At 36.9% G+C, this 26,531-nt stretch overlaps 1 protein-coding gene across 1 annotated transcript in view; it reads right to left on the bottom strand.

Moving 5' to 3' along the window:
* Positions 1–26,531, bottom strand: part of ENPP3 (ectonucleotide pyrophosphatase/phosphodiesterase 3) — a 35,921-nt gene that overhangs the window by 4,203 nt on the left and 5,187 nt on the right. The window contains 21 exon segments of the mRNA XM_054063794.1: positions 842–974; positions 2,058–2,135; positions 3,102–3,237; positions 6,450–6,604; positions 7,152–7,203; positions 7,340–7,509; positions 8,292–8,379; positions 9,958–10,024; positions 11,839–11,966; positions 14,294–14,325; positions 15,704–15,832; positions 15,995–16,103; positions 16,736–16,808; positions 17,678–17,743; positions 19,115–19,127; positions 19,130–19,156; positions 19,159–19,222; positions 19,877–19,996; positions 21,070–21,149; positions 23,818–23,915; positions 26,284–26,344. Of these exon segments, the coding sequence (XP_053919769.1) occupies positions 842–974; positions 2,058–2,135; positions 3,102–3,237; positions 6,450–6,604; positions 7,152–7,203; positions 7,340–7,509; positions 8,292–8,379; positions 9,958–10,024; positions 11,839–11,966; positions 14,294–14,325; positions 15,704–15,832; positions 15,995–16,103; positions 16,736–16,808; positions 17,678–17,743; positions 19,115–19,127; positions 19,130–19,156; positions 19,159–19,222; positions 19,877–19,996; positions 21,070–21,149; positions 23,818–23,915; positions 26,284–26,344 (1,879 nt within the window).

The raw sequence follows: 26,531 nt of genomic DNA, 5'->3' as shown, positions 1-26,531 counted from the left end.
TCTCAAACCATTCTTGACAGATGTGGTAATAAGTCTAGCCTTGAATAAAACATTTCCAGTGACAAATCCTGTTGTGCAGATTTCCCAGCACTTTTCTACTACATAAGCGTTCTTACTGTCACAAGGCATTTTCTCTATATTTGGAACAATCAAAGTCATTTGGTTTCTTTCCCCAGCCCCCCATCCTCATACAGTAACATAAATAATTGGTATTTATTTTTTATGTTTCTTTTTATGTTTTTTTTTTATGTAAATCTTCTCTTTTTTGCCTTCCTGTACAGAGATGAATTTTTAAATTTTGCTATACTACCAGAGCTCACTGAAACGTACGTAGAATTTGTCAGACATCCCAGTGACTTGCGTAAGCTGTAGACATGTAAAGGTACCACTCAGGAATGTTACACATTACATTCCCAATTACTTAATTCCGTGAAGGCAAACACAGAAATCTGATCTCTGATAAAACACATCAGTTTGAGACAACAGGGAGAAACAACAAACAGGTAAGGACAACATGGAAGTAAGAAAATTATGCTTATGCACATCTTCTGCATATTTAGATGATATGTATTTTCTAGTATTTCTGTTGCAGAGGCCCAAAAGTCTAGGTATAAGCTTGGGAAACAATTTACTGGTCTATTTTCTCTTTACTGGAACATCAACTTCTACAGTACTGTACCTGTTTGAAAGAGTATTTGCTATTGTAAGAGTAACAATGAATGCAGTATTATAAAGGGAATACTCTATTCTCCATAATACTTGTTTCTTTTTCCTTTGGATAGAAGTTTGTCTGTGTGGAAATAACCTAGGGTTTGACTTCTGTTTTTTTCCATGTACTTACTGTTTAATTTCATCAAGAGTATCAAAATGGCCATCATAATTGTAATCAAACACTGGTCCACTGATAACATTTACTCCATTCCTTTCTCTGGCATACTCCAGAAGAAGCACATTATGGAAATAGTCCCATATGTCTGTTATTAAAAGAAAGTATAAGCATATTTAACATGAATTTGAAGTTATTTCACCACTAAAGAAAAAGAACATATTTCCTTCTTCATATAATAAATAATAATAAATTTCAAACTAAACTGCCTGTAAAATTAACTCTTTGTTACACAAATTTTTGATTTCGTCAGAAGAGACATACTCTCACTCGCCGTTGAAAGAGGCATTGTAAATGCTATTACATCTCTGTAAGGTCCATTGCATTACTGGAGATAACGCATTCAATCTGAATTTGAAGCTACAATGTAGCTTTCCTTGGCAAACTGAATTTTTCAGAATGTCTTCGATTTACTTGGAAGATTAAAGCCACTTAGGTTTTCTGGATCTCTTTTTTTTATGATATGAGTGAATGAATAAATGAGGTCTGAATGCATTAGAATGTTAGTTGCCTCATTGTTTTTCCAGCTTTTTCCTTCCACAATTCCTCTTTCTATCCTTTCCCTAAGAAAATGTACCTACACCTAGGAGTATAACAGGACAACATGCAGTTGCACGGAATTTCTTATCAGTGATTACAAACAAATGTGAGACACGCTGGATGGAAAGAATGAATGTAGCTTACTGCACTTGCATAGTAGAAACAGCTGACTGAAATAAATACTCCAAGATTAATATTGTCTGGCTTGTGTTTCTGTTTGATGAAGCTGACATGGTATCAGGACATTGTTCACAAACTTTGCCTTGTCTTCTCTTGAGATATTGCGAAAGGAAAAGTGCTATTTTCATTTACCTTGAGCATTTCCCTAAGGGGTTATTTTCATGAAAGTTTCATAGCTAGCATTTCCTGTTAGGACAGTACACAGGAGATGAAGAGAAAATTCAAAAGTGAACAGGCACACCTAAGTAGAGGTCAAACAGGACTATTCCCAGGCCAAAAATATTAACTCACATAAGTGCATTCTGGAATTTCACATGTCTACGTTTAAAAAGTTTTAAACATATTTGCACAAGATCTGGATATACTGCAGGCCGTGCATTAATGTTTTTAAATCCTTGTTATAGCTATATCAAATCCAGAATCATAATCACAGAAAACTTTTGCAACCTACCTCTGAAAGCTATATACATGGGTACAATATTGCTGGTGAGTAAGGCATCATACTGTTCAAGATCAGATGAACTAAAGTCTATATAAAAGAGTGAAGTGTACATTAATGAAACACTATACAAAGACAAATTTGATTCATAAATCACTATAAATTGCAGGTACATGTAGATCAATCACAGCTTACATTAATTCAGTTTAAATTTCTTAACACTAAAATTTCCTGTTGATCTGCAGAAGAGAGAATGCAACACTAAGTCATATGCAAAACCACAGTTGTATCTTCAATATATTGTGCTGGATGAAAGCTTCCATCATAATTGTGGCAAATGCTAGTGAGGGATAGACAACAGAGTTTCTCACCTGTAATATTTCAGAGAAGAATTTTACTGTATTTGTTCATGCAGTAGGCTGTAAAGAAACTACTAGACCATACAGTCACTCTGTTAATCACCTATTAACATGTCCAGGCTATGCAGCTTTCATGAGACTTGTTTCCTTTTCATTTCCTCTCCCTGTAAAGCAACCCCCTGAACAGAAAGTGTCTTCTGAAATACATCGAATTGTAGGGCAGTTTTGGGATATGCTGAAAAAAGTTCTGTAACAGGACTCTCTCTTTCTTAAACATTTGTAAATTAAGTTGATATTTCAGCATGAGCATGATCCTACGGCAAACATACCTCCAAATCTGTTTGTACAATCTGTTCAATAAAATAATTATCAAATTTGCAATGGGAAATGAATAGTCATACAGAGGAAGTGGGATAGTCCTTCATTCCAACCCTTTAAATCTTCCCAAAAAGTTTTCATCACACTCAAATTTTTCCATTTTTTAAGTAAAACATTAAATGTTCTAAACTGAAAATATTTAGATAGAAGTGGTAGTTGTGCTGCTTTTGGTCTGTCTACAAACACTGGAGACCTTTTTCTGCCCAACGTGCTGATCCTAAGAAGTTTGTTTTGGTGTTTGGGTATATGTTTAAACATAAACCCACATCCAGCTGATTAAAACTTTCTAAGCTCTAGCTATAAAAAGAACCATGCTTACTGGGAGGATAGAGGAAACTGCGGGTGAAGGCCAGCTCTTCTGGGTAATTGGAACAATTTTGGCTCCGATCAACAGGGATTCTAACATCAGCCCGCAGACAGTCTGAAACAGTGGGAGGAAGAGGAGATGTGTTTTCCTGTGAAAAGGGGTAAAAAAAAAAGTATTACACCCACGGCTGTGGCTAACTCAATGCTTTGTATGACTTTAACTTTCTAGAACAGACTTCATTGAATCTTCTATTTTCATAGTGAATCAGGTCAATGCAAGTAATGGACACTGATATTTTCTGCCTGTTTTTCCTCTACTTCTGTTTTTAGGTAATTCAGGGAAATCCTTACGCAACTTGTAAAATTGTAGTAGCAAAATAAGGTTATACCTTAGGCAAAACCAGGTGATGTTTGGCTTATTTGTCACTTTGCATATTTCTGGAAATACAAACTTGATGCCACATCCTTCTGAAAAGTAGCTAGTATATAAATGCATTGGGCCTCTGTGGCAAGGTTTTAGTAGTGGCAGGCGGGCTCCAGAGGTGGCTTTTGTGAGAATCATAGAATAGTTTAGGTTGGAAGGGACCTTAAAGATCATCCTGCAACAGGCAGAGACACGTCCCACTAGATCAGGCTGCCCGAGGCCCCATCCAGCCTGGCCTTGAACACCTCCAGGCACGGGGCAGTCACTGCTTCCCTGGGCAACCTGTGCCAGGGCCTCACCACTCTCATTTTGAAGAAATTCCTCCTTATGTCCAGTCTAAATCTGCCCCTCTCCAATTGATAGCCATTCCTTCTGGTCCTATCACTACACGCCTTCGTAAAAAGTCCCTCTCCAGATTTCCTGTAGCCCCTTCAGGTACTGGAAGGTCACTATAATGTCTCCTTGGAGCCTTCTCTTCTCCAGGCTGAACAATCCAAACTCACTCAGCCTATTATCATATGTGAGGTGCTCCAGACTTCTGATCATCCTTGCAGCCCTCCTCTGGACCCGTTCCAACAGTTCCATATCCTTCTTATGTGGAGGATTCCAGAACTGGACACAATACTCCAGATGAGGTCTCATAAGAGGGGAATAGAGGGGCAGAATCACCTCCCTTGACCTGCTGGCCACGCTTCTTTTGATGTGGCCTGGGATATGGTTGGCCTTCTGGGCTGTGAATGCACATTGCCGGCTCATGTTGAACTTGTCATCAATCAGCATCCCCAAGTCCTTCTCTGAGGGGCTGCTCTCAATCACGTCATCCCCCATCCTGTATAGAAACCACGGATTGCCCCAACACAGGTGTAGGACCTTACACTTGGTCTTGTTGAACCTCATGAGGTTACCTCCTCCAACTCATCCAAGTCCCTCTGGACGATACCCTGTCCTTCCAGTGTGGTGACTGCACCACTCAGCTTTGTGTCATCTGCAAACTTGCTGAAGGTGCACTGAGTCTCACTGTTTACATCATTGATCAAGATATTAAACAGCCCTGGTCCCAATACGGACCCTTGAGGGACACAACTTGTCATGGCTCTCCATCTGGACATTGAGCCATTGACCACTCTCTGAATACAACCATCCAACCAATTTATTATCCACCCACCAAATCCATCTCTCCAATTTAGAGAGAAGGATGTTGGGGGGGGGACTGTGTCAAAGGCTTTACAGAAGTCCAGAAGCTGCTAGAAGCTTCCCCTATGTTCAATAGAGCCAATGCCATCTGGCCCTAAGATGGACCCATCGCTGGCCAAAGCCAAGCCAATCAGTGATGGTGGTAGCATCTCTAGGATAGTACGTTTAAGAGAGAAAAGGTGTTCTAAGATTTAGGTTTTTATTTCTCATTACCCTGTTCTGACTTGATTAGCAATAAATTAAACTAATTTTTGCCCAAGTTGAATCTCTTTTGCCAATGATGACAACTGATAAGTGATCTCTCTCTGTCCTTATCTTAGCACATGATGTTTTTATTATATCTTTCCCTCTCTTGTCTGCTTTTCTCTCCTAGGTTGTTCATGACTTGGACAGGCACACTCTTTGCTAGGTAAAGAATTGGATGGATGGACGGCCCCAAAGAGTTGTGATGAATGCACTTAAATCCAGTTGGTTGCTGCTCACAAGTGATTTTCCCAAGGGTTCAAAGTTGCGGCCAGTTCCATTTAATATCTTTATCAAGGGACAAGGGAATCAAGTGCATCCTCAGTAAGATTGCAGGTAACACCAAGTTAGGTGGGAATGTTGATCTGCTTGAGGGAAGGAAGGCTCTACAGAGGGATCTGCATGGATTGGCTGGATCGATAGGCTCAGGTCAATTGTATGAGGTTTAACAAGCCCAAGTGCCAGGTTCTGCACTTGGGACACAACAACACCACGTAATACTACAGGCTTGGGGAAGAGTGACTAGAAAGCTGTCCAGTGGAAAAGGACTTGGACGTGTTGGTTGGCAGCTGGCTGAATATGAGCCAGCAGTGTGCCCACGTGGCCAAGAAGGCCAGTAGCATCCTGGCTTGTAACAGGAAGTACCGGTGAAGCTGTGTCTCAAATACTGTGTTCAGGTTTGGGCCCCTCAGTACAGGAAGGACATTGAGGTGCTGGGGCGTGTGCAAAGAAGGACAGCAAAGCTGTCCTGTTACGCTGAGAACGTGTCTTATGAGGAGTAGCTGAGGGAATTGGGGTTGTTAAGCCTGGAAAAAAGGAGGCTGAGGGGAGACCTCTTTACAAGTATCTGAAAAGAGGTTGTAGTGAGGTGGGTGCTGGTCCCTTTTCTCAGGTAACAAGTGATAAGACAAAAGGAAATGGCCTCAAGTTGCCTCAGGGGATGTTTAGTCTAGACATTAAGAAAATTTTCTTCATTGAAAAGGACATAAGGGTCTTAGTCACATGATATTCACCAGTCCTTAACCAGGATTTCTGATGAATGAACCACATTTTTATCTGTTATATTACATGTTTAAGAATCATAGAATCACAGAATCACAAGGTTGGAAAGGACCCACTGAATCATCGAGTCCAACCATTCCTAACACTCCCTAAACCATGCCCCTAAGCACTTCATCCACCTGTTCCTTAAACACCTCCAGGGAAGGTGACTCGACCACTTCCCTGGGCAGCCTATTCCAGTGCCCAATGACTCTTTCCATGAAAAATTTTTTTCTGATATCCAGCCTGAACCTCCCCTGGCGGAGCTTCAGGCCATTCTCCCTTGTCCTGTCCTCAGTCACTTGGGAGAAGAGGCCAGCTCCCTCCTCTCCACAACCTCCTTTCAGGTAGTTGTAGAGAGTAATAAGGTCTCCCCTCAGCCTCCTCTTCTCCAGGCCAAACAACCCCAGCTCTCTCAGCCGCTCCTCATAAGAATAGTATGGATATTTGATGACTTACAGGCTTATTCACAGTGTATGCAGTCCACAGTGGCATCCAGATATCATAGCTGTATCCACTCACATACTGATGATGCGAAAGGAGGCAGTAGACATTTTTGTCCTGAAGAACTCTGGGTCTCCCGTATGGCAAATGATATGAGTTTGCCTTCTCCACTAGAAATTGAACAATAATTATTGATTCCTTCTTCTATATTATTTTGAATGGCATAGAAGTTAAAAAGAGCAGAGAAAATGTAAATTAAAATGTTAATAAATACAAATAAAACCAACAGTAAACATGGGCATGTGTTTCTTGAAGCACTTATATTCTGAGTGGAATAAAATCTGTAGAAACTAGTTTTAATGTTATATTTAACATACAGAAGAACATTTAAGATGTAAGGCAAAATTATAGTTAGAAGGTGGGGAACAAGAGCCATGGCACATAGTTTGGAAGTCTTTCTCCAAAGACCACTAAAGATTTTAATGGGATTCAGATCTGGTTCCTATGCATTAATGTTGCTATAACAGTACCAACTAGCATTTCTTTAAAAAGTGCAAAGAAAAAAGAAAAAAAAAATCATGCTATTTACTTGGCTTTCTTACTTTTATCTAAATTGCAATTAGCATTGCAAAAATTTCCACTGAAACCAGTAACATAAAATCTAAACTAGGCATAGGTTTAGGAATATTGCTGTTCTTTTCATTTCTTGCTACTTACTTTCTTCTGTGGTGAGATTTAACCTCTTATTTAGTTCTGAAATATTTAGCATCTGTAAAATAGAAGAGAATCATTCAGAATTAATCCATAGTTTAGAAAAAAAAACCTAAAAAACCAAAAAACAAAAAACAAAGAAAAGTGAACACACTTGAAAAAAGTGATTAAAAGATCTCAGAAACGCCACTTACAGGACTGCATGTGCATCCCAGATTATCTGCCGGAGTCAGATGGGAAACTGGACATGAAGAAGGAGATGAGTCTTCTTTTGCATGTGTAGGATTGTAAAAAGGTTTTTTTAAGAGGTGGTTCAAGCTGCCATGTGTTCCATTGTTTGGTGCTGGTGTAATTTGTAGTAAATCTGTTGAAACATTTGAAATTTGTAAATATATTTTATAGCTATTTTAAATTAAAATGGCATTTTATAAAGTAATTATCCTTCCAATTCTACGGATTTCCTATGCATTCATTCTAAATATAGAAGAAACAGCTTGTTCAGTTATCTAAACTGTTGCAGTGACTACTATCTTCAACTTGCAGTTTCCTGGGGATGAAGATTAATTTCTACCTTCCACTGCTTGAAGAATTGGTTATTATGTATTTGAATACTGTTGATACAGTTTTATACACTGCCATAACATTCATAAGATCATATGATTTTAATGCAGAGTACAAAGGTAATTGCGAATGCATCACATTGTGGAGTGTACAAGCCTTTTGTATTTTTGTGTGATGCCTTAATCCATATTTTCTGAGGCACATAACTTTCTAATTGCACACTGCCAGGACAGCAATGGTCCATCTTAACTTATGAGTAGGAGTGGTAACTCTCCACAAGTTTCTTATCCCAAAATTATTCTACAGGCACTATTTCAACAGCAAGCCCACAAGGCAGGAGAGCTTCTCCCTGATACTTCAGTGGACTCCTGCAAGTAGAAACAACCTTCAAAGCAGAATAACTTCTGGCAGTTAATTTCTAACACTGTACAGAGGGCAAACTACCATGCCTTCAGTGTTTTGTGTGAAAAACCTAGCTTCTGAATGAATTCACTGAATTTTTAGTTACTCTTCTTTTGTCCCAAATATTGGTATTTGAAAACATCCTTGGTTTATCATCTTAATTACGGAATTGTTTCTACTCACCACACATAAGGTTGTAAACCTCAATGTTTTCAAAAGCATCCACTTCTGTGTTTTCCTTAAAGCTTGGGCCATATGCTAAGAATATCGCCTAGATTGTAACAAAACAAAAGCTGTTATCTAAAGGAATCCAAATTCAAAAGTAACTTCGTTGCATTTTATGGAAGCAGGGACACTCAACAAAATATACTCATTAAAGTCATAAAAATTTAAATACAGGATTGTTCTGGTAAACAAGGCAAGTTTGTGCCATTGCATATAATTTGAAGAAAAGTGCAAAACATAATGTCTCAATATACTTTATACAGTATAATGAATTGAGGGAGAGTTGTTTTTCTATAATATTTTGATGCACAGTTATGAAAATTATTATTTACTATGTTTCAAATTCATACCTTGTTATGTTTTCATTGCAACAGCGAGTAACAATGCCATTTCAACAAATGCAGAGTTAAGGCACTCACAGACCCATCTAAAGGTTGACATTAAGCTAGAAATATAGCCATTGAGGGAATTGGGGTTGATGGTTGTTTTGTTTTAATATATGTTGCATTCTCTAAGGTCTTGGGTCACTTTTGCTTGGTTAAAGCAAGGCACAGGGAGCTGCAGAGACCAATCACAGGCTTAGCGGAGACTGCCTCTCAGCATCACCAATGGCACAACATAGTGCTGGGCTGCCCTTGTTTAGGACTGCAAGCATTGTAACAGAACATGGTTACAGTCCCACTTTAGTTTCTACTAATTCCTAAGCCTCCTGAGCTGCCTGCCATGAGATACAGGAAACATGACTAAACAGGAAAATGATCTGTTCTAAAATAATATTCTTATGTTTCCATAGTAGAAAATGTATTCTTAATTTATCCTAAAAATACAATATTAAGACATTTTGCTCCTCAGTCATTGTGCGACCAGCATAAGGTTATTTATGACTAAGGTTTCCATGTTAACCAGAATTTACCTTTTCTTTCCATATAAACATTCAACAACATTCCGATCAGTATATTAACATATGGTTTCACTATGCTTCTGAAGATCTGAAAAAATTTGATTCTTAGGCACAGAATATGGGACTAGTTGTGGCATGCTTGACCTTACTTAAAAGTCCACATCTTGGAAAGTACACAAAAAGCCAAAAGCTCAAGGCCTCAAAATAGTTTCACTGCAACCAAAAGTGGAAATGAGAAGAAACTGCAATACAGGCTAAGCTAACATACAGGTTGTACTACTGTCTTTTTTTGGCTCTCATGAACAGTTCAGTCTTGTAAGATAAGCAGAGACAAGACTAGTTTATTGGAGCACACAGGCTTTCAGATGCATAACTGAACTCCCACAGCCTATGAAGATTTTTCAGTCATTGCTTCAGTAGAAGAATCAAGGAATGAAAGAATTCAGTATCCTATAGCTAAATATTGTGTGCTTGGTTTACTGCAGTCTGTGGAGTTAAAGTGAGCCCAAAAATGTTTTACTACAGGATCCCAAGGAAGTGGGCTCATATGCATTGATGAAAGCAACACAAATACTTAGACCCAGTATTTGTTCAAGTTTACATGTCTAGGTGACATGGAAGAAAAAGCACACTGCAAAAAATATAATATATTCTGGTGTTTCACCTATTATATTGTGATTCTCTATATAAGATGGTGGAATACTTGAATAGAAATCATCTTACCTCCATACTTTTAAATTCGTTGTTATAGCCATGGTTGCCCCTATCACAATATGTGTAACTTCCATCCCTAAAGAGAAACCATTGTACAATGCAAATAAAAATGGCACAAATAAAGCCAGTTAATAACAGTCATCCTGAATCACTAGACTCTGGATCACATCTTGAGAAGTGATTCTGGCATACGTTGTAGTACTTTCTGCTCATCCACTGTTCACTTTTATCAAGATTTCTTTCTCCTGTAACAGAGATTGCTATGGACAGAAAGTATCCTAGGTAGCTACTGAGTGTAGAAGGAATTAATGTTTTCGAAATAAATTGAAACCTTCTCCTAGCTACAAATTTCAGAACAAGTGTAATCTTCTTAGGAAAAGTTCCTCAGTTACATTCTGTGGTATCCGCATTTTAACAGAAAACTTATAATGGGAGAACTCTGCTGTTAGCCTCTGGGGAACAATATAACTAAGACTGCAAGGGATTTTGTCTTACCAGACAGTACATTTTCATCATGGGGTCTAAAGGGTGAAGGAGAGATGTGGATGGCGAGGGGGGGTTCTGGGGTGTGGGTATAGAATTAGTAACATGTCAGAATAGTCTGACTTACAATGACTAACATTTGCTTTAATTTACCCGTTGCTGAGATGCATGGAAAGATGAAGAGGTAGTCATCCCATACTCATTCAATGCGCAGTTGCCAAACACATTCATCCCATTTTCAGAGGCACAAGAACATTTGAGCACAGTTTAAACAAGTCAATATAAGATTTTTTCAGTGCGCACTTCTTTTTACACATCCCCGACAATCAAGTCATATACTGATAAGGCATTTTCTAGTATTTGAATACTCTTGCAACCCCAAGTTGGCTCATGCTTTGCCTACTGTTACACTGTAGCTCAGCAAATACAGTATTGCTACTAACACCAAGGGCTTTGTCTTCAGTTTTCAAAGCCTCAGGTCTAAGGCTTGTCTGAATTGCTCTTGATTTACTCAGAGCTAGTTTTCTATTGTTTAGCTCTTACAGCAATTTTTTATAATGACAAGGTGGTTACGTCTAACTTGTTATCAGCTTATTTATTGCACAGCAAAGACATCATTTTTATATAAAGGGCAGTAACAATTAGTTATTCTGTGTAGAATGGGGACTACAAGGCTAGAAACAACTCACTGGTGGTCAATTAAAGAAATGCAGATCTGGAACTGAGCAAAACCAGACTTCGAGATAAGAAAGAGAATAAAGAAAAACTATCTAACATGTAGAATGCATTGTATCTGGTGAACTGAGATGAAACATTAACTTGTGGGCCAGTGAAGAGTGAGCAAGCTGTACATATAAGACATGTAAGTACATATAGGAAAGACCCTATTCGGATCACAGAGTGAAGAAGAAACATCTATACCATATTCCTCCTGATGATGGACTCATAATGCTGATTACTGTCTGCATCCACACATGCACTAGACTGAAGCTATCAACCTCATGGCACAGAAGGTCAGTGGACGTGTAAGTGTAACACTAGGAAAAAGGCTAGATACTAGGACAGCTTCATACAACAATTTTAATTGCATTATTTTTTGGTATTAGTTTACTGATTTTCTTTTTTCTTCCTTTTTTTCAGTAAAAATTTCATCTGGAGTGATGATGATTTTTTTTATTAAGCGTAAAGATTTGAACGTATGTTACTAATATGAACTTATTGTACTAATAACACATTCTTGGGTTTTATGCATAAGGCATGTTTCCTTTTTACACATAGTAAGATTTTAAATGTAACAAACATGGAAATGTAACAAGCCTAAAGCAGAACAGGAATAAGGCATCTGTGAAGCAAATTAAAAGGATGAGAATGGAATGCAAACTATAACAGTCACAAAAACTATGTTACCTCACAGCCAGCCACTGTCGATCTACCACAAGATGAACTTTATCAATACGAATGTTGTTAGCATAGTGGAATCGTTTTGGCAAGTCAGGTGTCAGGTAAGGCTTGAAGTGCTGAGGGGATCTTTTGCACTGTGCAAGAGGAAAGAGCCCAACTATGAGTTTTTCTCAGTATTAAAAAAATAAAGCCATTATTCAAAATTATGAAAAATATCTTAGTGACAGGAATGTAAGCACAAAGAACATTATTCACAAAATAGCTTCTCACACAACCTGCAGATCTTCCTTTTGGCCCAAAAAGTAATGGAAGAAAAAACAGAGTTTTCCAGAACTTTTTGGAAATACACTGCTATAATAGGTATACCAAGTTCACAAATACTGAGGTAAAAGTGCTCCTAAGGCTGAAAGACGTTAGTAGAAATGTGTAGTCCACGTGTTCACACTAATGTCACTGGCATCTAGTATATAAGACTACATTCTACAAGAGAAAGTTCCCTGTCCGTTTATTTCTGCCATTTTCTATTACATCCCCATTCACTAAACAATAAAGAGAACGAAGTATACATAATGTAGCACAGTCTAGGGTTTTAGTTGCAAGACTGAACATGTGCTCTCATACCATGTAAATGTCCAGTGTTCAGCTGTTAGCTAAAGGCCTTAGCTTTTACACCCACATTTAATGTTTTAATATAACTGTTGTATTAGGCATCTCATGAATGAGTTTGGCATTGAGAGCCTAATAACAAGCATATGACATACTGTAAAGATGTAACTGCATATGGCTGTCAGGAGCCATTCCAGCTGGCTGCAAGCATCATGGCAATGTTTCAAAAATGTTGCTCCTGATCAGGAATTCAGAACTGGGACAACACAGAACATCTAAAATGCTGAGGGAAGAGCTGCCAGGAAGCTGGGTCAGCCAGAAGAGTGGAACTGTTTTACCACAGAGGCAGTACAAATTATACCATGCTTGGTATCTAAACTGACATTCTTATCTCTAAGTACTAGAAATGTATATTCTGCACAGAATGACAGTAACATGTGAAATGAAAGTAAGTGTGCCTGGATAGTCATCAAAGAAGTATAGTGGAATCCAGGAACATGACAAATAAGGAATCGATGGTTTGCTAGCCCGAGAGCTCGTTCTACAAAAGATAGTCTAATTAAAGTGAAAAATAGAGGAAATAAACATAGAATATGACTTTGTGTCTATTGATTAACAATTAATACACAACACATAACTCCCTTCTCTGCCTAAAACCTTTGTTCTAAGAAACTGAAAGGGAAAAATACACAAACTACTAATCAACAGAAAAGGAAAGAGAAAGTGTCCTGATATCAGGCTATTCCTACAAGGCAGAGATGTTGCATCTTTGCAACTATTAGCAGCTGCAGTTTAAATTTGGCTTAAGAACATGCAAACTATTCCACTGACACAAATACTCTTTGATACGACATGCTGCACACCATACAGTGGGATAGGGCATGTAGTGCTGAAAAAGCTCCTTCTGCTATTCTCAACCACTGATATCTTACTCCTGCATCAGCTTTGGATTCTGGGGGATGAAGGACGTGTACTTAGGTATTCAAAGCCAAGAAAAAATTAAACAGAAACGTTTACTGCCCTTTGGACTACAGTGGCAGGCAAAAGCTACATGTAGTCCGGCACAGTTGTTCAACAGGTTAAAGGAAGACCTCTAGTGGTGATTCATCAGAAATACATCCTACAAGCATGTTCGCTTATCTACCACATACATCCCACATGTATTAATGCATACCTTGAACAAGAGAAAAAAAATATGGCAGAGAATTATCTGTCTAAAAAAGTATAAGGAAAATTGCATTTCCATATCATATCACCTTTCAGTAAAAGAAATCACCTTGGTCTTCCTTTGTTTTGCACTCTGTTCTGCACTCTTCAGATCTCAGTTGCCACAAAGTGTACCCACAAGGAGCAGTGGTCTGTATGAGAGACACAGACAATCTTGGACCTGCCCTGAAGTGCACATCGACACAGTATGACAGAGACCCAAGCAGAACTAGCAGTATAGGGCCCAGAGGTAGTGCTGCATACCTATAAGCACAGCAAGTAATTAAGTGCTGTGTCGTAAAAGCCTTGGTGTAGCACTTGTGGTCCAGAGCTAACAGAGGCCTCTTATCTAAAACTCCTCTATGTTGCATTCCTTTCTACAATGAGGATACACCCTGTTCTCTCCACAAGAAGTCAGCCAGTTCTTGTGTTTCAAAGTGAATTATAGAAAGGCTCTGAACAGAGATGTGCTGTGGCAAACCTCTGTGTACCATCTTTGAACGACTTCCAGAACTGCCTCCTATAGTACATTAGAGTCAGTACACTACTTAAACTGGCACTGTAGTCTCAGTTTTTCACAAACTGCACTTTTTCACCAGATTCCTATTAAGAGATGCTGTGAGGAAAAAATCTGAAAATAGGTACTCACTGTGAGGTTTTTAACGATTCCTTCCGAGTCAACTGTTTAAAAAGAAAAGAAGTATTAACATACATTCAAGCAGCTGAAGGACCAAAGCCTCAAGAGAAAAATTTCAACATGCTTTTTGTTTATAAACTTGAATTTCCCTATTAGTCTGTGAAGATTATGGTAACTATAGCCTTCCACAGGTGGGAATGTTACATCTCCACAGGTAACTGTCTGTACATATGTTAACCTGTGGAAGTACCTAGCATTTTAGGTACATCAAAACAGACTGCAGAACACCTCTGTGGTGACAATTGCCTACACCTACACATCATCAGAACCAAATTTTCTTCTCCCATTTAACTTCTGTTTGAAGTGCAACCTTTTTTGCATTGAACTGGACCTGAAACATTTGTCTTGTATTTCACTTCCAGCAGAAGTCACAAAGAAAAATCCAGTCTCTGTTAGTACTTTCACTTTCCACATTATCAGACAATGACTTTAACCTTTTGACATTAGCTTTCTAAAAACAAGATTTTCCTTTTACTTCAGAAAAAGTAAGACCGTTAGAGGAGATGAGTTAACAATTGTATTAAGACACATATATTACTCTGCTCCGGTCTGACTTAGATTGTCTTCTACTCAAACAAAGGAAAGTCTGCTTTGTCTTATATAAATATTGTGCCTACAAATATAAATGCAATTAGAACAGATAAATATGAAGTACAATGGGATCACAGCTCTTATTTGAGATCTGCAAGAATTAAGCCTCTTAGAATACTTTATGAATTCTGTAAGTTTACTAAATAGAGCACTTCCGTAGTTTTAACTCTCTCCTTTCTTTTCCCTAACACAAAAACTTTTGGGACAGCTTGTGATTTTTTTTTTTTCTCCAGTCTAGCAACTGGCATCTATTACAGGTCAGAGTCAGCTCACATTGTTCCAGTTTTGTGTTCTTTCTGATACTACCTAAAGGGCTCACCCAAAGCTTTGATTCCATTGTGCTAAGACTCAGATTCTGTGCATACAGTGAGAAACTGTCAGTGCTTCCAAAAGACTGCCTCTGCCAATGTTGCCAAGAAGTCTGTGCAGAGCAATGCACTTATGAAAGACCTGAAGTTCCAGGTCAGAACATTAAAACTATCTTTACTTCATCTTTCAACATGCCAAGAAAATGAGAACCAGAGTCTGCAACAAGCTTTTCTAACCTTTGATTGTATCTAAAGAGGTTGTTCTTGACAAAATAACCCCCAAACCAGAAAACCAAAACACTGACTTCCATGAATGTGTAAGTGAAACTGAAAGGTGTTCACTCTGCTGATTATTACTGATTATCCATTTTTCTTACACATACCTATATGTATGTATGTATGTATGTATGTATGTGTTCCCTGTTATATTGATTGTGCAATCCCAGGATTGGTCCCCACTTACAGGTAAAATAGTCCTGTGGAACATTCCTTGCTCTAATGCGAGCTGCAGGCCCAGCATATATGTAGAAATCAATCTGTTGGAAGTAATTAGTCATATATTCTAACTGACTGCAGTAGGTCATCTCCATCCCTAAAGGACAATATAGAAACAGTTATTTTTTTACTTACAGTATAGGGCAAGGAAGCACAGTTATTTATTAAATAGATTAAAACTAGTAACCGCACATATTACACAGAGGTAGAAAAAGATGATTCAGCGAAATTTAGATTGAAAAGGAACTATATATATTACCATGATCAGCTAAAACAATGAGGTTTACACATTTGTGGAGGTTTCTTTGTTTAAGTCCATCCATTAGCATCCCTAGTGCTTGATCTGCTCGCTGTAAGGCTTTGATTACCTGTGAAATAAACCAACTTAATTAGAATTTTTCTTTCTGATTTCAAGTTCTCAGTTAAATGCAATCATCAAAGTATTAAACAAGTGAGTTTTCCTGTCAGTTTTCCTGTTCTGAATATTGATGCTTCTTTTCTCTTTCCATCACCATTAGGGAGCATAGATGTGCAGAATTATGCTGTTGTACCACAGAACACACGACTTAAAGACTCATAATTAACTTTTTTCTATTATCTTAGAAAAATTGAACTTTAAACTGTTTATTGAAAGCAAAAAATTAACACATTCAGATCAAATTAACAAATATGAAATAAATAGAAGACAGTTCTTGAGAATTTGCCAGGCCAAATATCACTTTCCAATAAAAGTTTGGTCTAAATACAACCACTAATTCTAATAGTATGATCTGAAATTATTTTCTGCCAGTTTGTTTGGTTTACAGCTATTTTGATGCACACACTGTTGGAATCATAATAATAAGCTCAACAACAAGCAAGAGTTCTTAACAAAAATTCATAAAACAGTCATGGTAATTTTTAGTCTACTCTCCTTTCCATGTTTAGAAATTGGTTAAATTCATAGTAGAGCAATATTTTTAGTGTGATTTAGTCTAAGAAAAACACAAAAACTACTTACAGCAGCACTAACTGGCCCAGATGAATGTCCAGAAGAATCTGGTTCTTCAATATATAAAGTGTAGAAATCAGGCCTTGAGTTAGAAATAAATGAGAATGGAGTATGGGAAATCGGAGACAACATTTCAAGAGAACACTTTAATTTAAAAATAAATAAATAAATGAAACTCAAAATGGAATTCTAAATAACCTTTAAACCTGAATAAAAATGTATACAGTAAATGTAATCATTCAACTTACTCTGAGTTTTGTAATTAACCAATATGGACTATTAGGAGTTACAATTTCAGAAACAGTATCAGTGTCTTTAGATGATATTCAGAAATCAATCTGAAAAACTTCAAGAACTCGGACAGCAGAGCAAGTTGTTCCTTTTTGAGATGTAAGTGGAATTACCACTTAAAGGATCTCTTCATGATTAAGCAATGAGGATCTAGAGAGTATCTCCTAACTGCAAACATATTAGGAATTTGTTAACAAACTATTATATAAAAGATTTCACTTGTTTACACATCAAAAAGTTGAGCATCACAATCAGTACTAACATCTACTTTTCATCCTGAGTTACTGCCTGCAATTACTTTCATATATTTAAACTTTCTTCTGCAATATCTTTCATAAAAAAATCTTTGATCCAGACACTTAGACTAGAAACTGAATTTTCCGTGTTTTTTCTAGGTCATGCACTAAGAAAAAAGACACAACTATAATTACACAACAGTAAATCCCATTCAGATATCTGTGCACTTTTTCAGCTTTTGGATTTACAATCTTATCCTGAAAAGTTATTAGCTGTACTTATAGAAGAGTCTTAATTTTGGCAAATTATCATTTGAGAAAGTGACAAGAGTCTGTTTCACAAACACCAACAGAAATTTCAATTGCTAATCATTAAAAACTTTCTAAGCCATAGTCTTACAAACCAGAAAGATATTACTGTTACCTCTCAGATTTGGGATAATCAAGCCATTTCAATATTCCTGAAATTCTCTCTTCATACCTAACCGAACTGGGGAAAATAAAAAAAATGTTAAAAACCTTTTTCTTATTAGACCTTATAATTGCATGATACAGAAAAATATCCACTTTCTAGTTATGTAGTAAAGTCATAGATTTGAGTTTCAAGAATGAGACATCTTAACAGGGCACCAGTAATAGGTTTTATTATTCTCATTTTTAATTATGAATGTAATTCACTTTTTTAATGGCAAATTAGACAGATCCTGATTTTGCAAACACAAAAGAGATGTTGATGGGGGTGCTTATATGTTTATAATTAAATACACACAAAAAAAAGAGATTTAAAGTTCAGGACATAAACCTGAAATATGAGTCAGAATAATTTTTATTCTTTCCAGGCATGCATAACCTTGGACTTTCATGTTCTAAAAGCAAGTAACATCCCCAGCAAAATCCCCGTGAGGCCATGCTTTGCCTCCTATGAAGGAATACAGACATTAATAGATTTGCCTTCCCCCAGAGTCATGCACAAGCTTTATATTATCTACCTACAGTACTCAGGTGTTTCTGAGTACCAATACTACACATCACTGCAAAACTTTTTCTTACCTGTAGAGACTTATAGTTACATATACGCTTAAATTATCTTTGTAAATGTGGAGAATCATGGGAGATTCACTGAAATCATGACGAAAATTGAGAAATAACTTACCAATACCAATGCCTTCCATAAGAAAAAAATACTAAGGTAATTGCAATATTTTCATATGAATAACTTGTGAATTAACTAGACAAAACATGCAGAACAATGATTCAGCAGCAGTGTGCACACTATCACACACACAAGCAAGACCAGATGGAATTGATCTAGAGCCCATCTTCCTTCAGTGTCTTCCCTATCCAGCATTCTGTCTTCAATAAGTTTCCTGTCATCTATAGCCTCTTGCCATGGCTTCCAAGTTTGCATTCATTATCTTAGGTTTTCTGAAAGCTTTATCTCAAGTATAAGTATTTTTTAAAGGGCTTACATGTGGTGTATGTAGATTTTATGTGTGGGAAACATGGTAATAATTGGTATAACTTGGCAGTGGCTACTCATCAGTTATAGGATGTTTCCTAGCAGGAGATCAGTGGTGTGCAGTTGGCTGAAACTTCTAAAACTGTCTAGGGAGGGCAGAATACACAGTACCCTATGAATTTCTCACTGTGAATCCCCTAAATACTTTTGAAAATTTCAATTAATACTGGTAGATCCATTCCAAAACCAGGATGATATGACAGGACACTTATCTCTCAGACTGTTGTTTAAAAATCTTGTCATTTGAAAATCCCGTATTTCTTTTCCTTCAATTTTCATATGGGAATTTGGATTTTTGGAGTAATTTATAGGAATTTGCTACAAGCCCCTATAAAAACTTACCCATTGTATATATGTACAAAGTGGGGTACGTTCCATTAATCGAACATCAGAGCCTGGCCAAAAGTAGGTGCCTGCTTTCAAGTTTTGGTACATTGCTGTCAGCCAGATCTATAGGTAAAGATACAAACAAATGATTTTAAGGCATTTATACCACTGGAAGAATTCAGATCATCAAAGTGAAAATACATAATTGGATTAGAAGCATGAACTGTAAGCTTGCATTTCTCTTCCTTCTTTCAACACATCATGCAGTTACCCAATGACCATATCTGATTTGAAGTTTGTTTTCTACATACACATTCTGGAAATTAAGCCCTTTGTTTTTGTCCTCCCTGCTTTTATACGCCTGGACTTTGTAAGTATATTTGTAAAACAGATACAATTTCTGAGGAGATTTTCAGATTTCATTTTTGTAGCTAGTTGTGAAAAGGCAAACAAACAAAAAAAACCACCCCAAAAATTTATTATGGCTTCGTGTAGCAAGATTTGTTCCAATACCAGCCAAAATACATGTCTTTTTACTAACTGCTAAATCAAGTGACATTTGTAAGTCTCAGAATTAACATTTTAAGAATTCTTTTACTTTCTCAAAAAGCAAACTGTTTTTTAGGCAGCCTAAAATATGAAGCCTGGAGGATATTAGCATTCATTGCAAATACGCCACACAGCTTTGCATTTGATTCTATTTTTTCTTTTGTTTTATAATATGGCACATGAACCATTCTAGATATAAAGGAATACCATGATGATAAATAAACATACTGGCTGCCCATGCCACCACGAAGGTTGGAATTTTTCCGTCCCCGAAAGTGAGAAATGCTTGTTCAAGTTTACATCATACATGCTGTTATCAATAATACCATGAGATTCTGGATACAATCCCTGTAAAATGAAAATAAACAAAAAACCTCAATGAACCTCAAAATCAAGTGGTGCCTAAACTATGTTGCAATGCGCACTAACTATTACAGTGTTGTTGCAAGTATTTTTTAGGCTGTTTCATCACAGAAACAGAACACACTTTCCTAACTCACATAGATCATCAGAATCCTGCCAATGAATTCAGCGTGACTGTCAAATTCCCTTGAGTTTCCTTATTTTCTCCCCAGCCCGATTAAAACTTCATGTGCTATTGATTAAGTACCATATATGTTATATGGCTGCATATCAGCAGCCAAAGCCAACCTGACACACACTGTCATCAAATGATAGTGTCCTCACTTGTACTCACCCGTGTTCAATCAGACTGAAAAAGATCAGAAACAACTGGTTCACAGGCCAGAATAAGAAAGCATACATATATATAACCACATACGAAGTCTGACACAAAAAACCCAAGACTGACTCAATAGCTGGGGTAGAAAGAGTGGGAGGGGAGAGACAAAGAGATGGTTGTTGAACGCCTTGTAACCTGTCACAATGAGACAAAGCTCAACTCAATTTCTTCACTCAATACAAGTGGAGGTATATTCAAATATAGATGTTTTCTTACCCTTGGTTGGAAAATGGATGTGTGCAAGGGTGAACAGCAAGCTAACAACAATTTTCTTGCGAAACTGAAGAAATCCACAATGGGAACTTCTCAGTTATTGGCTGAGGCTTACAGTGAAGACATCCCAAAGACCAAGTCAGTGTTCACAGGAACTCATTTTTTTCTCAGTAGATGATGTGCAAGCAAAAGCGAACTATTTCGAAGGCGAATGCAGTTGATTTTCTTAGTTTGTTAAATAAAAAGATTTATGGGCACAGCCTCAGGGGTTTTTTGTTTTTTTTTTTTATTTTTTTTTTTTTTTGTGTCAGACCTCATAGATGATGCCTGGATGTACTATCTCAGCATCTCTCTCTTTCTTCTCCTCCTATAGCTTATGTTCCCATATCCAACAAAAAGATTAAAACCACAAAATTATTTCTGTCTTCAAGGTATCAAAAGGGAAAACCAGCAAATTCTCACTTACTGTGACAATAGTATAGTGGTTTGGAAAGGTTTTTGTGGGGTACACAGCTCTCATGTATTTTGAATGTGTGCCACATGTTTCTGCAACAGATCATGGCATTAACATAAATTTGCTTATTGTTTTTAATACAAAATTAACAGACTTAAAAACAAACAAACAAAAAAAAGTCACAAACAAAAAAGCAACTGGCTGTGGTATTACATGGGAAATGTGACTCTAAATTGACACATACATTCTGGTGTCTCCTTGTGAGGGAGGCTTATTGCCCCATTGCAGCTCATGGACACTGAACACAACTGAGCTGCCTGAAGTCCAGACAATTAGGGCTATTTGAGAAATCTTTAATGATCCTGCCTGGCTGTCAGATGCCACTCCTACGTCCTATCTGTCAACTCGAATGAGTGTCTCAGATACTTCAAAGACCCCAAATGGCACTAGACATGTATGTTTACGCAAAGTGACTGAAGCCTCAGGTCAGCCCACGCAAGATATTCTGCAGAGCTGCCAGGTGACCAGGATGTATGGAAGGACTCTGTTGCTTAAGCACTAGAGGCCAGTGCCATTTGAGAAACCCTTAGGTATCCAAGATATCTGTTCACTAGGTTTTGATGCAAGATCCCTGTTAGACCTGTGTCCTCCAGCCACAGCTGCTAAAAGGCCATCCAGGATACGCCACAGCACACGGAAGTGTGCAAGAAGCATAGGCTAAGGCAACAGTTTGTCCTGTGCACTCTCTGTCCTTTGGTTGAGCTGACTTCTCTCTGTTCTTGCACCGGGCTGTACAGATTGTACTAACCATAAAGGCACTAACTTACAATAAGCATGTAGACATCTCACATGCAGATACCTGCAAAAATACATCTTAATGTAGATGTCCTGCTCAGCAGTGAATCCCACCCCAGGTGTCCTATCTTTATGTCCAAACATTGCATAGCTTTTCAGCAATTTAATGCAACTACCATGCCTGAACATTGTACATCTAAATCCACCGTAGTATCCAATTTATTTACCCACGGAACAAAGGTGTGAAGACTGAAAGGTGCCTTAAGTACCATTATTTGATCTAACGCACATGAAGAAACAGTTTCTGTATTAAGCAGTAGTCAGATGATTACTTGATTCACACTCAAACACACTTTATTCTTTGATGTACAGTATTTCAGTCAAAGAACAGAAACTCATTTTAACTAAACAAACTCAACAAAACAATGAAAGCCTAAAGTTATTCATCAAACTGTTCTGGGGTGCACAGAAAAAAAAGGCTTAAAGAGTATTAAAGAAGGGCTGAATAACTGACAAATACATGAGAAAACCAGCATAATTTTTAATGTATTTTTTCTTGAGCGGTAAAAAAGCTCTGTTCATAGTGCACATATACTATAACAACCAGCTTGATTAGGTGTACTGAAAACTCTAGGTTAATGGGGTTACTAGAGAGGGAAGTGTTTTTACGCCACAAATCAGCATTACATTTTTTCTTCTGCAAAGAAAGGAATTTCCCTTTCCTTTCTACGATAGCTTTCTGAGAAGTATGCACATTGAACGTGCATAAGGCGATTGTTAAAATTGCGCACAAATATGAGTAATGCTGAATTAGATCTGTTCTTGTTTGAAAGGAATTCTTGGAAACGTACAAGTAGCATGGTTTCCATACCTTTTGTCAATTTGGCATTTCCTTTTCACCTGTTTTTAAAACAATGGACAAAACAACTGACTTCCGTGTACGTTACTTCTTCACTGATTCAAGCTCCTTTCAGATTCAGAATAACATCAAAGAACAAAACATTCAAGCAAGTAGTCAGGCTTCATACTGCTTCAAGTTCAGGCATCTGGATACTCTTATTATCCACCAACAAGACTGCTAACTATTCAGTAAAATGTAGTACTTTGTAACACCCATGTGAAATTTTCGAAATGAGCTCAAAGAAACTGAACATTATATACTTAGAAAAGATATGAGCACTATCGTTTTAGACTCTTACTGCTGAGATGAAATGAATAAATACGCAAACATTTTGCCCAGGTACAAAGTACCTTGAGAGCTGAGCTCTAAAACAGTCAGGAAATTTTAACGAAGTGCACTAATGGGTCTCACTTTTATAGCCCTTTTACTGCACAACTGAAGATCTTCAACTTAGCCTTTCTCCCAAGTTCAGAAGTACTGGGAAATAATTACTTGAACCTTTCTGCAATCTATATCAATATATTAAACCATACCAATATGTAAATTACCTTGCATTTAAGTCTAATATCATAATGTTCTCTGACATACTTTCAAATATGCAGCTTCTCTTTAATATCTTAAAATATCTGACTTGAAAAAGTAAATCTTTGAGGGAAAATATCTTAATAAACCAATGCATTTTTCTCTTTGTATAATACTTTAATGATGACCTCCTTATCAACTAGATTTTTTTCAAATGGAGTACAGAGAATGTAGGAAATCCTTCTCTGGAATGTTTTCTGTCTTAAACTCTATTTGAAATGTATATTTCAAACTATCTACTTAATAAAAAGCTGCCTGACCAGAACTAGAGGCCTTGTTGAAAAATGTTGTGTTTCCTGTGCATTCAAATACAAGAATTAATGTAGAAAATATAACAATGAAAATATAAAACTGATGAGGGAGATCTGATTTGTGATTTTCTTGTTGCTGAGCAACGTATATGTATGACAGCAGCAAAAGGGACTGGAAAGGCTGCATGCAGACTTCTAAAGAAAAAAGTCAAAGCATTCCTGGTAACTTACTGAGTTTTTCAATATTTGGCAGCAAAGAAATCCATGTTTGCAAGTATTCTGCTCTAAACCCATCCATCGAAAAAAGGATAAGTGGTGGCAGATCGAATCTACAAGAAAGTATGAATTTGTCATCATAAAGGAACTTGGGGAGTTGGTGACTCATTAAGATCTTCAAAAACAATATAAATTCTATTTTTCAAAGCAGGACCCAGAATTTCCCCATACTTCCCAGAATTAAAATCACAGTGTAAACTAAGCAAAGAGTTCAATTTTGAGAGCAAATACACAATCGTCCTGAAAAAAAAACACTGCAGAAATAAAACACAAGCTACTCATAACATAGAGAACCTAGGAAAAGAAAATGGGTTTTGTTAATCTTTTAATTACAAACATTTAGTTACAAACACAAATAAAAACAAATACTGCAGATTAGAATCCAAATACAAGCTCAGAGTATAGAACAGCCAAAGTACATCTGTATATAATCATGGGTTGAATTTGGTCTCTTGTCTGTTAATGCATCTTGAAACATCTCTCAAGTTTCAGCTGCACAAGGCCCATAAAAGTACAGAAACCAGCAAACAGGTAGGGACAATTGGCCTACGTGCTGGGAAATAAAATCTCTTTGCAATGCTAGGTGTGTGCTAACCCCTTGCCTTATCATATTTCCTTTGTGAAGGCATCATCACTAAGCAGCGCACGCTCAAGCAGCACACGCTCTTGTGAAATACATCTTTCAGTTTCCCAGCTCTCATGGAGCCTCAAGGAAACCTTCTTTGCCTCAAGGCCCCTGACAAACTGAAAGCTACAGAAAGAATGCAGCAGCCTGCTGCTGTACTTAGGGTAAGACCTTACGTAAAAAACAAGGATAAAAGCCTCACACCTGAGTCATTAAGTATGATAAACTAGGCAGAGAGTGCAGCTGATCTCCAGTATACTGTTCAAATTCTTGTTACGTAAATTCTAACTAGTAGGTGCTAGCTCTGAAAATAAACCTCAAAGTTATTAAACCTGCTTCTCTTAACCAACCAAAAAGGAATCCTAAAGAAAAATGCATATGCAGTTATAAAATATTGATACTATGACACCTTTTTCATAACACCAAGTGACAAAATCAGAAAGATTGAGTCATCTAGTTCTGCAAATTCAGTGTTTTTGTTACTCATCATTATATATTCCAGAAATATAGAAATGTATAAAGAAACATAAAAAATGTAAACATACAATTAAATAAAAAATGTAGTTTGAAGAATGCTTCTCTACACATAGTATCCAAAAAACCCCCAACTATTTGTAATTTATAGGAATGGTTCATTAAATAAGTCTGGAAATATTGCTGGAGAAAATGATTAATAAAACACAGTTAATTATAACGACTCCAAAACCATTTCTGGGAGAAATACTTCAAATTATTAACTATTAAAAAAAAGTCTACATTTTCACATCAGGCAGATAATTACCATCCCATTTTGTTTCTCATTCACAATCGTCCTCTCCAAAACACAGAAGTACACTGCAATTATTAGTTTGTATAATAATACTGTTTTCTTATAGAACAGCTTTGTGATTTGAATCCGAAATTAAACAGAACTTTATGTAGCAATGCTGTTTACAGAACTTAAAGAAGCCCTCCTCCACTATTTTCCAAATTTTTAGCCTATGAAATGGTACTAACTCAGCAAGTTATTTGTTAACATAAAAGTATATTTTTATATCTATGTTAGGAGGCATATGCAGGAACCCATGAAGAAGCCACAACTTTTAAAGGTATTATTGTTATAATTAAGCTAAGATCAGTAAAATAACAATATTGGTTAACATCACAAAATATCCTAATGAACTAGAAAATAACTCATTTTTCTTTAAGAATAACTTCTTAATTGTGTTTCTGCCTAGACTTAACCTACATTCTGCAATACTGCACAAATAACAAAATATCTACAGGTGAACATCAGAACTACCATGTTCCAATATGTGTAACATATATGGCTACTTTTGTAGCTTCCTTTTAACATACGTTTATTCCTGCAGATAATTCAAGTAAAAAAAACACTGTTATTTAGATAAAGAATTGTAGTCACAGATTCTAACAGTAGTTACAGCTTGCCTAAGGTGATTTATCTGAATTATCACAGACAGTCATAGCATGGACTATGAACAATTCATTAGAATATGAACCTCAAGATAACTCTATAAGCGATTTTTCCACGTCTTTGTAAACTGACTTTCAATCTGGATTTGAAACTATTCTACTCTGCTCCAAACTATAAATGATAAATGAACATGCAACAAATTACAAAGATTCTAGAAAGAAAAGACATTGTAATCCACAACAGCTTCCATAAATACTTCTCAGGGCAGAAACTTTATTCTCAGTAAAAATGAAAACCCATAAAGCCCTGCTTGAGGCCACTGGAGCATTTCTGACCATAACAATGATATTATTTGCTAAGAAGACCAAATGTTTTATCCTACCCAGCTGGACACTGAGGAGTTTGCAGTGATATACATGGTTCTTCTACCCAAGGCATTTCACCTAAAGGACAAAAGAAAATGCCGAGTCAGCACAAAACAAGCATCATTCCTGTAATCCAATTTTACCAGTGCTATTATTTATGCGTTTAGACAGAGGCTGTATAAAACAATTAGCCATGAACAAAGATACACAGCAACAAGGTAAGACATAAGCAACCTACCTGAAAATGAATTTCTAATAAAAAGGA

Source organism: Cuculus canorus, chromosome 3 (assembly GCF_017976375.1).
Source record: "Cuculus canorus isolate bCucCan1 chromosome 3, bCucCan1.pri, whole genome shotgun sequence".
Lineage (NCBI taxonomy): Eukaryota > Metazoa > Chordata > Aves > Cuculiformes > Cuculidae > Cuculus > Cuculus canorus.
The sequence above is the reverse complement of the archived record's forward strand: the minus strand, read 5'-3'. Positions and strand labels throughout refer to the sequence as shown.